Consider the following 19597-nt stretch of genomic DNA (forward strand, 5'->3'; position numbering starts at 1 on the left):
TGAGAGTTTAAGATTATCAGGAATTTTTGTTTGTTTAAAGACAAGGGCCAAGGTCTACAGAAAGTCAAGAAGAGAAAAAAATTTTAAACTACTATATTGTCTGTTCACTCAATCTTACATATTCAGAAAGATCCCAGTATCCTTTAAATATGGGTAGTGATGATATTTAGTCCTGTAATTGTAAAAATTCTTGGGGGTTACAGATCAACAGCTAATAGTAATAGGCTCCCGTTTCCTATAAGCTGATACTTCCTTTCCAAACTAAATAGAGCATATGCTAACAATCCTGAACTTTCAGGAAAGATTTGTTTGTTATGATATTGCTAGGGATATACTTGAGGTAGTTAAACTTTTGCCAAGAGTTGACCATTGGGAAATAGCAGAAATGAGACACTCCAGCTAGGAGTGAATGCTGCTACCTTCCCCACTAAAGCCAGAACAAATGGAAAAACAAGCTTACTTCCTGAGTAAAGGGAATCAAGGATCCAGAAGTAGTCGAAGGGTTTGCAATCTTTTTCTGTGAAGAGCCAGCGTAAATATTTTAGGCTTTTTGGTCAAATACAGTCTTTGTGTGTCTATTTTTTAACAATCCTTTAAAAATGTAAAAACCATTTTTAACTCACAGACTGCAAAAACAGGTTGTAGGCTAGATTTCACCCACTCACAGGCTGTAGTTTGCTATCTCTGGTACAGACAACAAATGGGGATTTATGTGAGACAGCACATGGAACTTTATTATAAAGGTAGATTTGGGGCAAATAAGAGTTGAAGTAAAAGCAAACTACTGTCAGATAATAATCTGAGCCAGAAGAGCTCACAGTAAACATGAAGAGAACACATTAAGACTACATGTGAATATAGTTAATTCTAACTGGGAAAGTAGGTAAAAAGGGAACACAAGGAGGAAAGAAAAAAAATTAGAAGACAATTAGAACAGACAGAATCTACCAGAACCTTACTGTTATGTTGCAGCCTCCAGTGAGCTAGGACATGAACTGCCTGCAAGTCTTTTCCAACTAAACAACCATATGTAAACTTAACTTTTAATATTAAGTGAAGAGAAACATTTAAATACACAAAAAGCAAACCATTTACTACCTACTATGTAACTTACTTTTTATTGAAAGTATCTTGCATTCGTGACTGATGCTTTCTGGGTAACGCCATACATTTTAACATTAAAGGTTAAATTATTTTTTACATGCAAGTAGTGTTTATGGTTTTCCCCACATAGGATTACTGATTATAAAAAGATGACACACCACATGGGTTAAGTGTCTCTTTTAATAGAAAAGTCAGCAAACTGTCTAATTCTGTTTCCTCCCAAACCACAAACTGAGTAGTAAATGAGCCTCTAGCCAACATATTCAAAGCTGAGAGGATTAAAAATGCAAAAACAAGTCCTCAGATCCAATTAAGGGAGCCCTGCTACATACAGGCTAATCAATAACAGTGGACTCCAGGAAGCTGGAAGACATTCTGATAACCCCACTTTGGTAACATTTACCTCAATTAGCCTTTTTCCAGTTTCCAACTCATGAATAAAGATAATATGTTGTTAATTCTATTTCAGAAAATTTTTTGCAAGTTGTTTTATTTACAATGCCAACTTTTAAAAGTCACTAAACTAAAGTTAACTGGACAATAAACTAGGCATAAACTGCTTTACAAAAAGAGGGAAAGCCCAAAATGCCACTTTCTACAGAGAACCCGCAGTTCAATTTTATTCAGAGCAAAGAAAAAAGAACTTTTGATCATACTAGAAGAAACTGAGCCATAAGTTTGGAATCTGTACTGAAACTACACATGCAATGAGGACAACATTCTGCTAATACAACTGATTTGCTGCTGCATTTGTGGACTGTTTTTCTAATATTAACAATTATAAACAAAGCAGTGCAACTAGTATTTGGAACAATCCTTACAGTGTTACAGCATCAGACACAAAATTTCACTTCTCCTCACACCACTGGTTCTCTTTGCGTACCTAGAAGAAGAGACAGATATAAGGAAGTACCTTAAGTAGTCTTTTCTAAGACTACTATCTAATGATTCATCAATAGCCTGTGCGGTGGGTTAGAAGGAAATAGATGGAAAACCAGAAAAACCCGGTTAACAGTACGCTTCCAGGTTACCATTCTTTCCCTCCCCAGTTTTTTATTGTGCCCTGCTGAAATTACAAGAAAAGCAAAGACAATGGGCAATTACAGCTTTAGTCACCAGAGATGACCTGCATCAACAAAATCATTCTGATCTATTCATTTCTTCCCCATTCACTAAGTTGCTCTGAAGTATCCTGGCACATAATCCACAGGGCCTGCTCTTCTGAAGTCAAATATTGATGGCTTACATGTAAGGTCCCAGGTGCCAAAACTAGTAACTGCTAAGGAACAAATATCAAACAGCACCTTTGGATGAAAACTAATTGTTCTTATGCTTATAAAAGAACAGTATCATCTAAGTGCTTAGACTAAGAGACAGACCAGAATATTTTTAGCATATAGAAGGTACCTATTTTCCCTCAAGTAAAGTCAAGACTCCTTGATATAAATACCTCTTTTCCTAGCATGCTATGGGTTTTAGTCTCTCTTGATCAAGAACAAGCTGTTAGCCACCTACCTGGGCTTCCTCTTCTTCAGTAAAATCATTTTTGATATTGAATGTCTTTCGAATCTCCTCAGGAGTTTTCCCCTTGATCATATTGGCAACAGTCTTGCAGGTAACATCAAGCAGACCTTTGATGTCTAAGTAGTTTGCTGCCTGTAAAGTAATTGTTTTCATTAAAGTATACTTGATGCTTTAAATTAAATCCAAAGTCAGTGACTAACAATCCATATCTAACTTAGCTTAAAATATTAGTTAATGTTAAGAAATTAAATGAATAAATAAATCAGACAAATTCTTCTGTGAAAGATTGTTGTATGTCCCATTCTTTGTTATACCTCTGTAACACTGAGCCCTTGTGCTACATTCAGCAAACTACACTACCTCAAATGTCAAAGAACGGCCACTACTGGCAGTTGTGTATGTGCACACACACACACAAACACAAGTTTGTGTTTGACAAAAATATTTAAAGAATTCAGTGATTTTCCTAGTGGTCCAGTGGTTAGGACTCTACGATCTCACTGCCAAGGGCCCAGGTTCAATCCCTGGTCAGGAAACTAAGATCCCATAAGTAGTTATAGCATTACATTTCACTGACCTTCTGATTCAACTTTTGGTTTCTTTTTCTCTATTGTTTTCCCGTTTTCTGTTTTACTGATTTCTGCTCTTACCTTTACTACACTCCCTTTCTTTGGGATGAAATTCATCTTTCATTAGTTTCTTAAGGTAAAAGCTAAGAATGCTGATTTGAAACTTTTTTTCTCTTTTTTTAAAAAATATATTTATTCATTTATTTTATTTTTGGCTGCATTGGGTCTTTGCTGCTACACGTGGGCTTTCTCTAGTTGCGGCAAGTGGGAGCTACTCTTCGTTGCAGTGCGTTGGCTTCTCATTGGGCTTCTCTTGTTGCGGAGCACAGGCTCTAGGTGCATGGGCTTCAGTAGCCGTGGCACGAGCGCTCAGTAGTTGTGGTGCATGGACTTAGTTGCTCCGCGGCATGTGGAATCTTCCCGGACCAGGGATCAAACCCGTGCAGGCAGATTCTTAACCACTGTGCCACCAGGGAAGCCCCCTTCTTTTCTAATATAGGTGTTTAGGGCTATCAATTTCCCTCTAAATGCTACTTTAGCTTCATCTCACAGATTTTTGTATGTTGTGTTTCATTTCCATTCAGTTTAAAATACTAACTTTTCTTTTGATTTCTTCGTTGACTCATGGGTTACTAAGAAATGTGTTACTTAGTTTTCAAATATTTGCAGATTTTCCAGATAGCCTTCTGTTACTGATTTCTCATTTCATTCCACTGTGATTAGAAAACATATTTTGTGTGACTTGAATCCTTTCAAATGAGACGTTTTTGTTTGTTTTGTTTTGCTTTGGCTGTGCCATGCAGCATGTGGGATCTTAGTTCCCCAACCAGATATTGAACCCGCACCCCCTGCAATGGAAGCATGGCAGTCTTAACCACTGGACCACCAGGGAAGATCCCCCTGTGATTTGTTTTAAGGCCCACAACATGTCTATCTTGGAAGTATACACTTGAAAAGAATATGAATTCTGCTGTCATTAGTCTTCTACATCCTTATGATTCTCTACTTGTTTTATCAATTATTTAGAGATAGGTTTTGAAATCTCTAACTATGATTGTGGATTTGCCTACTTATCCTTTAGAGTTCTACTGGTTTTTATTTCATTTTCTGGAAGTTCTGCTTTTAGGTAGAAAAACATTTAGGATTCTTATGTCCTCTTAATAATGAACAGACCACTTTATCATTATGCAATGAACCTCTTTAATCCTGATAATATTCTTCGCTCTGAAATGTACATTAATATAGTCACTCCAGTTTTCTTTTGGTTATTATTGTTAGCATAATATTATCTTATTCCACCCTTTAAACCTAATTGTGTCTTTATATTTAAAGTGAGTTTTTTGTATACAGAATAGCTAACTCTTTCTTTCTATCCAATGTGATGACCTCTAACCTTTAATTGTGGTGTTTAGACTGTTTACATTTAATGTGGTTATTGATACATGGATTTAAATATAGCATTGCAGAGTTTAGAGTTAAAATTCAGTATCAATGAATTTAACAAATTTAACTCTATGAAAAGTGCTAAAGGTATGGACTAGAAATATACTATGCATTAAAAACATACCAGTATAAGCTCAAAAAGTGTTCCTTGGTCAACTTTCAGGAATTCTTGATCCCAAACAGGGATATCATCTGTTCGCTTTTCTTTGTTCTCATCATCCTCAGGAGGAGGAGGATCATCCTTGTGGTGGGTGCACCACTGAATGACCTACAACAACAAAAGTTCATTCCTATATGGCATTTTATAACAAGGTACTTCGTTCCACTGCTGGGGCAAGGTTACTCCTACATGGGGCTAAGAACTAACTGTTAAGTCAACTTGAATAATAAAGTTAGTAGCCCAGCTTGAAAAGCACAACCCTAGAGTTCAAGGAAGATCTTAGTTAACAGCGAACCATGAAGACAGATTACTATACTTGACCATACTAAAAAGCTCCTGTGCAAAAAAACACATTAAGTCAGACAGTATAATGATTGGGAAATACCTGCAACATGTACATGCCAGCAATGGATTACCTTATAAAATATAAAATCTTAAAAATATGAACAAGCAATTTACAAAATAAATCTGAATATGAATAGTCAAAAAGGAAGAAATGCTCAGCCTCATTAAATGCAAACTTAACACTACAGATACTACTTTAGACTGTACCCCCAAAAGATAAATAAAAATCAAGATGTCAATGCTAATCGTTGGCAACAGTGTGAGGATAACATGAACTTTTCTACTGTAGAGTGTAAACTGGTATAATCCCTTTGAAAAGTAACCTAGGAGTACCTAGGGAAGCTGAATATGTGCACACACTATCAGCAAGCTATTCTAAACACCCTAGACACATGCACAACACTATCCAGTATAAGAACAATGCAGGAAAAGCCCAAAGTTCCCTTAGGAGTGGAATGAACACATTAAGGTTTCCAGAAGCTGATTAGCTAGACTGTGCACCATCATATAGACCACAATCTACACTGAAAGCGTTAAGTTACAGAATCCAGGTGGTAGGAAAATGGGTGTTGCTGTATAAATTAACTTTTCTGTATGATTAAATTTTTTTTATATTATAACGTTGGGGGAATAAAAAATGCTGAGAGAAAATGGGAGAACTGAGAAATTATACTACCAGGATACAAAAAAGGGAAAGAACTACTTCTAGAAGAAAAAGCCAAGCATAAAGAGCTTTAATTAAATAGCTTTTTAAGAAGTATTCCAGTAGTACAAGAAAGAAACAAATTAGTAACACACAGCATTTAAAAAGTCTTAAAAGGCTATGTAGGGTTTCCTGGTGGTGCAATGGTTAAGAATCCGCCTGCCAATGCAGGGGACATGGGCTAGAGCCCTGGTCCAAGAAGATCCCACATGCCGCGGAGCAACTAAGCTGGTGCGCCACAACTACTAAGCCTGCACTCGAGAGCCAGCATGCCACAACTACTGAAGCCCGCACGCCTAGAGCCCATGCTCCGCAAAAAGAGAAGCCTCGGACTTCCCTGATGGCGCAGTGGTTACGAATCCTCCTGCCAATGCAGGGAACATGGGTTTGAGTCCTGGTCCGGGAAGATCCCACATGCCACGGAGCAACTAAGCCCGTGCGCCACAACTACTGAGCCTGCGCTCTAGAGCCCGAAAGCCACAACTACTGAAGCCCACGTGCCACAACTACTGAAGCCCGCACACCTGGAGCCCGTGCTCAACAAAGAGAAGCCACCGCAATGAGAAGCCCGCACACCACAACGAAGAGTAGCCCCCAATCGCCGCAACTAGAGAAAGCCCGCGCACAGCAACGAAGACCCAACACAGCCAAAACTAAATAAAATAAAATAATTTTTTTAAAAAAGCTTAAAAAAAAAAAAGGCTATGTAAGAAATTAATGCTGATGGGAGTTTCTGGTCAGAGAGACAAGGAAGGGAAATTTTACTTTATACTTTTACAGTTTTGGGGTCATATAATCAGTAAATATACCTAAATTTTAAATATTGATAAGTAATAATGCAAATAGATTGGAAAAAAATTATTCTAAGTGGCCCTGTATCACCCAATCCATTATCTCTAACCTCTACTTCCTTGCCTGTTCACTATGATGTAGCCACCACACTAGCCTCCCTGCCTTACCTCAAAAGACAGGACATGCTCTTATCTTAGGGTCACTGCACTTACTCCCATTGCCCAGAGCTTTCTTCCCCCACATATTCATGTCTCTGTTCAAAGATCCACTTCTCACAGTAAGGCGTTTCCTGACCATCTTTATTTTACAAATAGCCAACTCCCCGCTACCATCCCACTTATACTCCACACCTTTTCCATCTGACATATTTGTGTTGTGTGCTTCCCGCACACCTTCAGAATGTAAACTACCTAAGAACAGATCTTGTCTCTTTAGTTCACTGCTGTACCTCCAGCACCTAAAAAATGCCTGGAATTTGAATGAATGCAAGCAAGTCCTTTCAGAAGCATTTTATATTAGCATAAGATGGAATGTTAATTTGCAACACAAAACCCAGAAGTCAGAAAGGAGATCTAACTAGATAAAATATAAAGCTGTGAATTGACCTAAGACAAGCAAAGTGGTAAAAACTACATAAAGAACTCCTATAAAAAGCCTATTAAGACTACAAAATGGATGAATCTTGAAAACACTATGCTAAGAGAAATAAGCCAGACACAAAAGAATATCCTATGATCCCATTTTTATAAGATAGCCCAGTACAGTCAAATTCACAGAGACAGAATATAGAATAGTGGTTACAAGGGGCTTTTTACCCAGACTAGGGATATTAAAAAGACTGGTAGGGCTTCCCTGGTGGCGCAGTGGTTGAGAGTCCGCCTGCCAATGCAGGGGACACGGGTTCGTGCCCCGGTCCAGGAAGATCCCGCATGCCGCGGAGCGGCTGGGCCTGTGAGCCATGGCCGCTGAGCCTGCGCGTCCGGAGCCTGCGCTCCGCAACGGGAGAGGCCACAACAGTGAAAGGCCCACGTACCGGGGAAAAAAAAAAAAAGACTGGTAATAGCCAATCATGGTAAGAATATGGAAAAATATGCAGTGCAGCTGTATCTCATGCAAGGGTCAAGAGAAAGCATAAAATGCAACTGCATATGGTCAATGACTTTGAAAATTCCTTAGGAAGGGGCCAACTGCAAACAACCGTTCCCATCTCTAAGCCTAGCCAGTTTTCCCCACAATGTGGAAACTCGCTGCTGTTTCTTCAGAAGAGCATTCAGTTAAACAGCTGGCTCTATTAAGGAGCCACATGCTCTGAAACACTAAAATCCTATTCAATGTAGAAGGCTGGGGAATTCCCAGGTGGTCCAGTGGTTAGGATTCGGTGCTTTCATTGCCATGGGCCTAGGTTCAATCCCTGGTCGGGGAACTAAGATCCCTGCAAGCCACGCGCAGTGTAGCAAAACAATAATAATAATAATATGTAGAGGGCTGTTTATGCTTAGACACAGGGTAAGGTGATCAACTAAAAAAAAAAGAAACAAACCAAAAAAAGCACATATCTTGTTCTCAAACTCCTTTTTTTAAAATTTTTTTAAAAATTTTTGGCTGCATTGGGTCTTCATTGCTGTGTACGGGCTTCCTCTACTTGCGGAGAGCAGGGGCTACTCTTCGTTGTGGTGCACGGGCTTCTCATTGTGGTGGCTTCTCTTCTTGCGGAGTACGGGCTCTAGGAGCGTGAGCTCAGTAGTGTGGCTCGCGAGCTCTAGAGCACAGGCTCAGCAGTTGTGGTGCACGGGCTTAGTTGCTCCGCGGCATGTGGGATCTTCCTGGACCAGGGCTCGAACCCGTGTCCCCTATATTGGCATGCGGATTCTTAACCACTGACCACCAGGGAAGTCCCTCAAACTCCTTTTGAGGCATACCCATTCAGCAGACAAGCAATACAAAAAAATTTCCCTTTTTGCTAAGCACATACCATTATATTTCAGTAATTTAAATGTGTTAATGAAAAAGACTAGACAACTTAAATATTCACAGGGCCTCGTTAAACTAAAATAAGTATCTTAGTCATAATCTTACTATATAGTTATTGTTTTTGTTTTGTTTTGTTTTTAAGGAAGCTATCTATGTATCAATATAGAAATATCACCAGGATATTGTTAATGAGAAAAGGGATACATATACACACACACACACACACACACACACACACACACACACACACATAAGGATATAGTTGCTACCTTACCTTTTTTAATATTGCTGCATTAACATTTGGCAAGGGGACTGGATCATCATCTCCTTCATCATCCATTCCCAAATCTAAGTAAACCAGAAGAGAGTTGCCATTATTTTCTAGCCCCATTATAACCAGGCTGTTTCAAACAAGTAGCTTGTAAGACATGTTATCTGAAAGACTATAAAAGTACTTTACTAAGAATAGTTCTCTTGAAAGTATTTAAAACTGGCAGTTCCTAGCAACAGCTCCATGAACCACCCAAAACTATATAAAAATGTGTGAGAAAACAAATACAGGATAATATAAAAAGAGTTTTCTTCATTAGGAGGAAAAGTGATTTAATAAGTGGGATTGAGATAACTGGGTAAAAATTAAAGCCAGACGCTTACCCTTACTCTCTATACCAAACTCTAGATGGACTGCACTTAGGAAAATAAAACAATGTGAGGTATTGCAGAAGTAACAGAATCTCAATCTATTAAAATCTGAAGCCCAAAAATGTATATATATATACATACACACACACACACACACACAAAACAGATTGTGCAGCCACTGACAAAAAAACCAGGCAGGCAGCTCCATACATACTGGTATGATTTCAAGATTAAAGTTTTTAAAAGCCAAGTATAAAAGATAAATGTTACCTGAATAAAAATGGGAATATACTTATATTTATATTTAGAATATCTTCAAAAGGATATACAAGGAATTGTTAACATTATGTCTAAGGCAGTTAATGAGAACATGGGTTGAGAGACTTAGTTTCAACATATACCCTTTAGTGTTATTCATCACATACATACTACTTATAATTTTGAATATATAGGTTTCTTTAATAAAAAGTCCTAACTTTTAGACTATCAAAGTGGTTGGTGAGCTCCAAAGAGAAAACTTAAAATCCATATGTTACTTAAAGATTCTAAATAAGAGTATTTTTCAAACCAAATGGGTCCATCCTTCAGTTTCTGCAGGACTAAAAAAGAGCTGCCAAAGAAACTTATGTAACAGAAGTACCAAGATTAGAGGTCAAAAGTACTGCACTGCTATACTGGTTGTAGCACAGCACCAGTTATGCTGACACGGTTAAGTGCTGAGGCATACATCTGAGTCCCTAATATATAGCTGTGCTAGGCAGGGAAGAATCAGCAATGAATACAGGAGGATGGGAGGAACTGTTGCAATTTTAGATAGAGTTGCTCAGGATGCCTCACAGAGAAGATGACATTTTAATTAACATCCTAAAGGAGAGAACACCTAAACAGAGGAAATGGCAAATTCAAAGTCCTTCTGATAGTGTCCTAAAAACACTAAAGAATCTAGTGTTACAAGAGCAGAGTTAGCCAGGTTGAAAGGAGATGACAGGGCCCTAATAGGGCCTTCTGCAATTTGGCTACTACATTGGTAAGAGATAGCAGAGAGCAGGAGGGGAAAGAGGGAAACCAATTATGGGCTAGCAATGATCCAGGCAAGTACAAGTGGCTTGTACAAGGTATATAGCTATGGAAGAAGAAATAGTCCAATTCTGTATGCATTTTGAAGTGAGAGGCAACAGGATTTGCCAATAGATGGAAAGCAGAATGTGAAAGGAGTTAGCAACGGCTAAGGCTTATAACATGAGGAACCAGATGGATGGAGCTGCCACTGGAGGTGCCACTAATTGATATGGGAAAGGTTGTCAGAGAACTTGTTTTAGAGGACAGGGAATCAAGAATTCTAGTTTGGGGACTTCTCTAGTGGCACAGTGGTTAAGAATCTGCCTGCCAGTGCAGGGAACACGGGCTCAAGCCCTGGTCCGGGAAGATCCCACATGCCGCACAGCAACTAAGCCCGCCACAACTACTGAGCCCATGCGCCACAACTACTGAGCACGCGGCCACAACTACTGAAGCCCACACACCTAGAGCCCGTGCTCTGCAATGAGAAGCCACTGCAATGAGAAGCCTGTGCACCACAATGAGGAGTAGCCCCCACTTGTCTCAACTAGAGAAAGCTCACACGCAGCAACAAAGACCCAACACAGCCAAAAATAAATTTTAAAAAAGGAAACAATTCTAGTTTAATAAGCTTGAGATATCTATTAGATAGTCAATGGTAGACCAAGAAGTTAAATACGCAAGTCTAAAAATCAAAAGAAGAGGTAAGAACTGTAGGTAAGTTTGGGAAATGATATATAAATGATTTATAACACTATGAGACTAGCTGAGGTAACCAAGGGAATGATACAGTGAAGAGGTACAATGATTAAGCAAACTCTGGGGAACAGAAAGCTTTAAAGATGGGGAGACAGGTTGTGAGTGAGCTAAGTATTAAGTATCCTGAAAGCCAAATGTAGAAGGGACTGATCTACTGTCAAAGGCTATCAATAAGTCTAGATGAGAAATGAAACAATGCACTTGACAACATGGAGATCAATGAGTTTAACAAGCTTCTCCAGTGGAGTGGTAAAGACGAGAGTATATTCAAAAAGTATCCTATTTTCCTGTATGGGTACATTCACACATCTCCCCTCTATTCCTCCCCACCAATGCCTTTACCTGATCCCATCTCTGCTGAGAGTAAAACTATAAAATGACAATATTTCAATTTGGATCAAGCCACTTATGCTCTTCTTGAACTACTTTTTTTTTAAGATGTTGGGGGTAGGAGTTTATTAATTAATTAATTAATTTTTGCTGTGTTGGGTCTTCATTTCTGTGTGAGGGCTTTCTCTAGTTGTGGCAAGCGAGGGCCGCTCTTCATCTCGGTGCGTGGGCCTCTCACTATCGCGGCCTCTCTTGTTGCAGAGCACAAGCTCCAGACGCACAGGCTCAGTAGTTGTGGCTCACGGGCCTAGTTGCTCCGTGGCATGTGGGATCCTCCCAGTCCAGGGCTCGGACCCATGTCCCCTGCATTAGCAGGAAGATTCTCAACCACTGCACCACCAGGGAAGCCCCAATATGAAATATTTTTAACTCAGAGGGGAGAAAAAGAAGTTATACTATGGAAAATACATGTGTTTGGGGAATGAACAGATTAGAGGAAATGAAATACAGAAGACCAGCTTGTTTAGATACAAATGTTATTTGGAAGAAGGCTTAAGTCACATTAAAAATAAGGGCCTAACAGTTGTAAAGGATCACTTCTCTAGCATTTAAACCAAGGATTTGAAATGGTTTTGCTTTTAGACTGAATGCACAAGTACCAACAGTCATTCCTTTAAGCTATTTAGTTTCAAGGACTTCTGAAAGACACCTGTATCCTGATACCACAGTCTGGACCTGAAGAAATGAGTCAATCCATGTGTACACATGCCAAGATTTTCACTTCTGATTGTCCACTGATTAGAAGATTTTATTTCAATACACTCCAGTCTTCAAGAGGCTAGAATTCTATATAAACCACTGGTACTTAAGATAAAGTCATTCACCTCTGATGCTCAAAGCTATGAAAGGAAAGAAACATTTTAACTGTTGCTATCTATCATCCACTTGCTTCAGTGATCAAAGTTGGCAGAAAACCTTCAAGCACCCCTATGTTCCTACACTGGCAAATGCTTCTTTGAAGCAGCACAGGAGAGATTAGTGTGCCAGGCACCAACTAAGATGAAATAAAGCAAGTATTCAGGCAGCAATTTTGTTATCAGTTTCTACATCTTCTAGATAAAGCCTTACTCACCTGCCTTTAGGGACACCAGGATAACTTTCACAGTCTTTTATCAGAGACCATACTATAGTTCTTCATTCAACAGTACTTGATGAACAGCGACTATGGGTTGTACCAAGGGGTTTACAACTTAACAGAAGTAATCTATGTAAATCACCAGGGTGCAGGACTGTAAGTGCCACATAACTGGTGTCAATTACCAAAAACAACTTTATGTTCAGCTTTTATTTTCTATTAGAAAACAGAAGACAAACCTTCTGCAGCTCAGCGTCTGCCTCTACCACACCTAATACTTGTTGTTAGAAGTCTTCTAACTTATTATCCCTGAAATCCTAAGTGACCAGTCTGCAGTATATGAATCTGATAATCACTCTGGTCACTTCAAAATGCCTCCCTTTTCCCTTAGTTTCCTACTCCACATATTCTCCACTTCTGACTTCACTCTTAACAGACCATCCTGCCCCAATATGGCCACCTGCCAAGCTCATTTACTCCCACAGATACATACATATATATATATATATATATATATATATATATATATATATATATATATATATATACTCCTATAACCCACCATACAAAGTCAGTCTATCTCCAGCAGTCTACAACTCAGGGACCAAGATCCACATACTGAACTGACTAGTAGCTTATTACAAAGATCTTCTGAGGGAATCTCTAACATACATAACATGTTCAAGCTCAAAGTCCTTTTCTTTCCATTCCCCTCAAACTTGTTCCTCAGCTCTATCAACTACAAGTATCACAATCACAACCCCAACTAAAAACCTCAATTTTTTTTAAACACATTCTGCCTACTTTACCTCAGAATGATCTCCCAAAACATCTTAATTTTACTAGATTTGAAACATCACCTCACTAGTATTACACACTACTCTCTCCACAAGCCTAAAGAATAACATCAGCCAAGAAGTTTCCATAGCACCACTTGGCACAATTTTATTAATGCACTAATTATACCATGTGACCAATAGCCTTGTTTGGTGTCTATCTCCCTGCCTAGTTTATAAATCCTTCAAGAACAAAGACCACTTCTCACTTACCTTCTTTTCACCAGCACCAGGGCTTATTCTTTGCCCGCCTTTCTGCTCTCACTGAACACTGACTACTTTATCTCCTGCTAATGCTTGGCATATAACTCTTTAATTAAATATCTGTAAGCTACAGATAAACAAAAACTTTTGATATTTGAGTGCACTCAGCCCTCCGTATCTACAGGTCCCACATTCTCAGATTCAAACCGTGGATAGAAAAGTTATTAAAAAATAAAAATTTGGGGCTTCCCTGGTGGCGCAGTGGTTGAGAGTCCACCTGCCGATGCAGGGGACACGGCAACAGTGAGAGGCCCGCATACCACTCACTCACTCAATCAATCAATCAATAAAATTTAAAAATTCCAGAAAGTTCCAAAAAGCTAAATTTGAATTTACATAGCATTTATGGTGTTATTAGGTATAAATATCTAGAGATAATTTAAAGTATAAGGGAGAATGTATGTAGGTTATATGCAATTACTACACCATTTTATATAAGTGATTTGAGTATCCATGGATTTTGGTATCCATAGGGGGTCCTGGAACCAATCCCCTGCAGATATAGAGACAAATGTACTGAAGAACATTCTTATTACTACTGTTTTTTCCTACCAATTCTAGAAACTGATTTGTACGTCTCCATATACTATTAATGTCTACCAACCCACTGATAACACTAATTAGAGATCCATGGCTTCCCTGGTGGCACAGTGGTTAAGAATCTGCCTGCCAACGCAGGCAACGTGGGTTTGAGCCCTGATCCATAAAGATCCCACGTGCCACGGAGCAACTAAGCCCGTGCACCACAACTACTGAGCCTGTGCTCTAGAGCCTGAGAGCCACAACTTCTGAAGCCTGTGCGCCGAGAGCCCATGCTCTGCAACGAGAAGCCACCGCAATGAGAAGCCCGCCCACCACAAGGAAAGGTAGCCCCCACTCACGGCAACTAGAGAAAGCCCATGCACAGCAAGGAAGACCCAACTCAGCCAGAAATTAATTAATTAATTTTTTTTTTTTTTTAAAGAGAGATCCATGTTAACTAGTAAAAGTTTCAAAACGTTTCAGGACCTGTTTTCTTGTCTTCCTTCTTTGATGCACTGCATATATGCTTTGCAGCAGTTTCAGAGGAATGACAAAACAGACAAAAGGGAAGACTTGGTTAAAAAAAAAAAAAGAAACAGACATCTACTCAGTTTACAATCTACTCAGCTTACTCCCGCTGTTGAAACAAGGTGTTCTATTTAGCTACCATATATAAGGTATCTCTTTTCCAAAGGCTTTTGTTTTTGTCATTAGAAATTATGAACGCAAATTTACTTGAAAGAGAAATGCGCCATTGTCTGAGGCTTGGAAATCATTTCAGTATTAGCTTATGGTATTTATCTACCTAAAAGGGAAAAAACTCAGTAATTCAGAAAATGCAGAAAAAATTGACCTGTACCCAAAAAAATGCAGTTGATACTTTAAAGAAAAAAAAGTAAACTTTACCCCTTCATACCCTTGAGAGTTTTCTGACAGACTGTTACTTCTGTAGATTCGATGTTCACAGGTTATATCAAGCTACTCATTTCTTTCCCTTTCCCCTGACCCACGTTTTCTAATAAACTTACCTTCCAACATGGTCTTAATAGTCACAGATTGTTTCGCAATTTCAACATCAACTTCAAATATCTCTCCATCAGAACTCTGCAACTTAATTGAAGGCATCTAAAAAAAGGTATTATATTGAATTTGAAATTTAAGAGATATTACTTCTATACAAACTACATTTCAAGCTAGTTTGTTAGAAACCTTCTAACTTATTAACCGTAAAACCCTAAGGACCTATAGTATATAACCCTATAAAACACTAAGTGATTATTCACAGGCTAGCACAAGTGATTCTATAAAAATTCTGTCAAAGTATAACTCCTAGGAACAGAAGCTTTTAAAGCCTGCCCTACTGAATTCATTACTAGTGTAAGTTTTAGAATTAACACTTTATATTTTTGATGCAAAATGTATCTAAAATGGATGTATTCTTTGCCCACCTTTCTGCTCTCACTGAACACTGACTACTCCACCTGCAAACCTGAAGGAGGTGAGTCCAAAATAAACAAAGCTACCAGATAAGATAGAAATTTTCCCACAGTGAGACTTACCAGTGAAAAATGAGTTCAGATCCAAACAGTAGATCAGGATATACTTATTTATGTTTGGATCAATGCAAGACCATACACAAAAGAATAAAATATTTTAAGGATAAGCAGATATTGTAAACCTAGTAAATTTCAGATTCCTTTTTACCTTTCATTACTGACTGTCCAGGTGTCCAAGTTTGAGATCTCCTGCCAAAGTCCTCATAGTAATAACCTATTACTTGTGCCAAAAATGTATTTATTAACTCAGATTATGAGTCATTAGGAAAAAGACACCTCTTACATAAAAGTTAATTAAGCAATTAACTTCAAAAGACTTGAGTTTTGGCAAAAAACCCAAAACATACAAACAAAAAAAAAACCTCTTTAAAATTAAAAGTTCTAAGTTTCTAAGCCAGCAATTTCTTACCATATTCAGATTCTTGGGGGAGTGGAGCAGGGGAGGGGGGAACGGCAACAATACCTGACTGTAAAAATTCAAAACCTCTTTAAATTTCAAGTATAGATTTTTTAAAGGTCCATCATAACCCTGTGATGTCGCTATAACTTAAAAATATAGAATTTGGCATTTAAAACACTGATTGAACCTGTTTTAGGTCCCAAGACTTAAGACCCATTTAATCAGCTAAAATATTCATTCCGCTTTCCCCAGAGAATTGTCTCCATTTCCCAAACAACAAGCTGTTTAGTCAAGGAAGCAAAAAGGTAAAGCTGTTTTAAAACCAGCCATTGAAATATCCAGCTCTCACCCATCCATGGGTGGAGAGAATCAGATTTCATTTTACAGTTCACAAATATGTCTGCTTTTCCATGTTGCTCAGTACTTGCCAAAAATGCAGTTGTCCTGCTCCATGGAGAAAGACCCAGAGCAGAGGACCTTCTCTGTGACAAGGCAATAACAAAAGGTATCCCCAAAAGAAATATTTTAACGTGAGCTCAATTTTTAATTACGAAACATTCTATGATCTTTTTATGTTCCACAGTACTGGAGTGAACATCACAGAATCAAGAGTCTGGCAACACAGTTGATAAAATTACTTTTAAGCAAGACGAACATTTCATATTTCAAATAACTTTTGATAAACAGCAAGATCTGCTTAGTCATAGTCAAATTCGTCTATTAGGTTACTCCTACGGGAGCTGAGATCTTAATAAACAGCAGAAAAACAATCGGTTAATCTGTAATTCGATGCACGTTGTAACGCTAAACTTGGTACTCAAAAACAACTTTTTTAGTGTTATACAGCTGGAATTCAGAGCAAAATTTTCGTATAATGATGGGTGAAATTTTGTTTGACATGCTTTCAAGACCATTCCTTCAATTCGTTATGCTCCAGTACTTGTAAATCACTCTCTCCGAGTGGGTTCTATCAATCCCATAAAGGAAAAAACCTGTTTTAAGTGACCCGAAATTCTGACACCTCTTTTTAGAGGGTAGAGTGAAATCTGCATTGCTCTATGACACAGAAACATTCTACTGTAACGCTCTGATGAAAAAAATCATGACCCAAAACCTAAACCTGAAGTCTCCATTAAAAAGTAAACCGAAGCAGGTGAATGTCCTACCCCTTCAAAAACCAGGCACCTCGAGTTAGGAGTTAGAGCACCTAAAAGCCACACCACTATGACGATGACATCTATTACAACAATGGTTTCAGCAAGCCCAGGCTGTGGCAAAGTAATGGGAGAGAAATATTCCGAAGGAGCAGGCGGCTCTCTGCCAAGATTCGGACCCAGCACAGTTAGCCAGGACCGGTGACTAGCGACGCTAGATACAGGGGCGAGAAAAGGATGGGTGCCAAGAATCCAGCGCTCCCGGACTACCACCGCCACGCTTCCTCCGGACACCAAAACAACAAACACGGACACACACCCCCGCTCACTACAGCCCCGGGAACTCCATTAAAAGCCCCGCCGCCACCCTCGCCCTGGGTGCCAGTGGCTGGAAGGCTCAACGCCAAGCGAGGCCCCCGGCCCCAGCCTGGGCCCTCAGCCGAGCTCCGCCACGGTTGACGGTGGCCCCGTGCAAAGAAGGCCTAATCTCGGGTTCAGCTCGCACCTCCTCCCTCCCGCCCGCCCCGGCACCCACGGGGCGCCGTGAACACGCGAGGCTAGAGGAGGCCTCGCCGAGTCGAGGGGCAGGGTGGGAGAACAAGGCCAACAACAGGTTCCAAAGAGCCTGAGGGAAGGCCAGGCCCAGGTGCCTCCCGCCTCCAACAGGGCCAAAGCACCAGCGGTGCGGCCACCAGCTCGCAATCCGCGGCGCCACCGCCCCTCCCAGCTCCGTCGGCGGCTACTCACGGTGTTTGGATTCAAGGAGATGGCGGGCCAGAGGCTGATGAGAGCAGGGCGGCGTCTGCTAAAAAAAATAAAAAAAAAATACAGAAAGGCGCAGAACAACGCCAACACTGCGGAGCAGCGCGGCGTCTGCCTTTATACGAGCGGGCGCAGGCGCCGAGGACCCTGACGCCAGTCACGTCACAGAGCCGGCGGGGATGGCCGCCGAGATCGCCTGACGGCAGGCGGAGGCAGGCGGGGCGGGCCAGGCGGAGATGCGGCGGGGCGGGGCGAGGCGAGGCGCGGCGGGCCTTGATTCTCAGCCCCTCCCTCGAAAGCTTGGCTCGGTCTCCTCAAAGCGGGAACGGAGGACTGGCTGTGGTACTCCACGGCCTCCGAGGGTCCTTCAGGCGGGGGCTGTCCTAAGGTGAATTAAAGCCCCCACACCTGAAAAGCCTGGAACCCGCGAGCGAAGGAGGAGGAGGAGGAGGAGGAAGGGGGGGAGGAAGGGGCGGAGGAAGGGGGGGAGGAAGGGGCGGAGGAAGGGGGGGAGGAAGGGGAGGAGGAAGCGGGGGGAGGAAGGGGGGGAGGAGGGGGGAAGGGGGGAGGGAGGGGAAAGGAGAGGAGAGGGACGGGGTCGGGGGGAGGGAGGGAGAGAGAGGTGTTCTCCGGCGTGTGTGTTGAGGGTGGTGTTTGGGAGGGTCTACAGCTCACTTTCAGGTAGGGGAAACTGGGACTCCGAGAAAGAATGGGAGCTGGCCTTTCCAGGGAGCGCTGTGAGATTCTGCTCAGGGTCTCAATGTCCTCCCCTGAACCCAACAGGAGTTAGCTCACTCTCCACAATAATCCATGCGGTGAAGTATCGTTACCCTTTTTTATTTGTGAGGGAACAGGTTCAGAACGGTTCAGTGGCTGAGCAAGGATTTTTTGATACTCTTAACCCCTATTGCCTATCGTTGACTTCTGAAGAAGCCTCCAGTCCAAAGTAACCATTGTTGCAGAGAAACCCCAAGTGTAGAGAGGAGGCCTCTCTCTGCCAGTAAATATCCATTCATTCAGCAGAAGTGTATCAGGGACGGGGGTGGGGGCGTGGAGGGGAGTGGGGCGGTGAAGAGCCACCGGGCGAGATTCTGCAGCGAACCAGCCTGCATAGAACTCTTGTTGTGGGATGCTTCCTGAGGGCTGTGTGATAGTCTCCCTAGGATGAAGCCAACCATTAAGGGAAAGGGGTTAGTCTGAAAATTCCCACCCCCACCCCCCATCCTCTCCAGTCAGACACTTTGACCAGCTCTACCCTGCTCTGCTTAGGGAACATCACCACCCCTCCCTAGGAGACGAAGGCGCCAGGCTCAGCTAACCAACAGGCACGTGATGGTATTCCTGACGCCAAAGAAACAAAAGACACTTCCACTGAGGGCCCCCTAAAGAAATCAGAGGCCTACAGCTCTTCTGGGAAGGGACTGGGCAGGGAGGCCAAGCAGCTCCTTGGGTTACCAGGTCTTTGTCTACTAGCTGTGGTATCCAGTGTCTGCCAGGTGCCACAGCTGATGACAGGAAGATGAAAGGACCTACAGCTCTCAGACTTTGTCTCACAACACCACCCTGC

At 41.0% G+C, this 19597-nt stretch overlaps 1 protein-coding gene across 1 annotated transcript; it reads right to left on the reverse strand.

Moving 5' to 3' along the window:
• Positions 1 to 1099: 1099 nt before the first annotated feature.
• On the reverse strand, positions 1100 to 18528 carry SKP1 (S-phase kinase associated protein 1). Its single transcript, XM_059059970.2, has 6 exons — positions 18016 to 18528; positions 15187 to 15283; positions 8886 to 8959; positions 4765 to 4908; positions 2620 to 2760; positions 1100 to 1987 (listed from the first exon to the last, which is right to left on the reverse strand). The coding sequence occupies exons 2-6, from the start codon at positions 15281 to 15283 to the stop codon at positions 1952 to 1954; spliced, it is 492 nt and encodes a 163-aa protein (XP_058915953.1). The 5' UTR covers positions 18016 to 18528; the 3' UTR covers positions 1100 to 1951.
• Between the last annotated feature and the right edge of the window lie 1069 nt (positions 18529 to 19597).

Source organism: Kogia breviceps, chromosome 4, assembly GCF_026419965.1.
Source record: "Kogia breviceps isolate mKogBre1 chromosome 4, mKogBre1 haplotype 1, whole genome shotgun sequence".
Lineage (NCBI taxonomy): Eukaryota > Metazoa > Chordata > Mammalia > Artiodactyla > Physeteridae > Kogia > Kogia breviceps.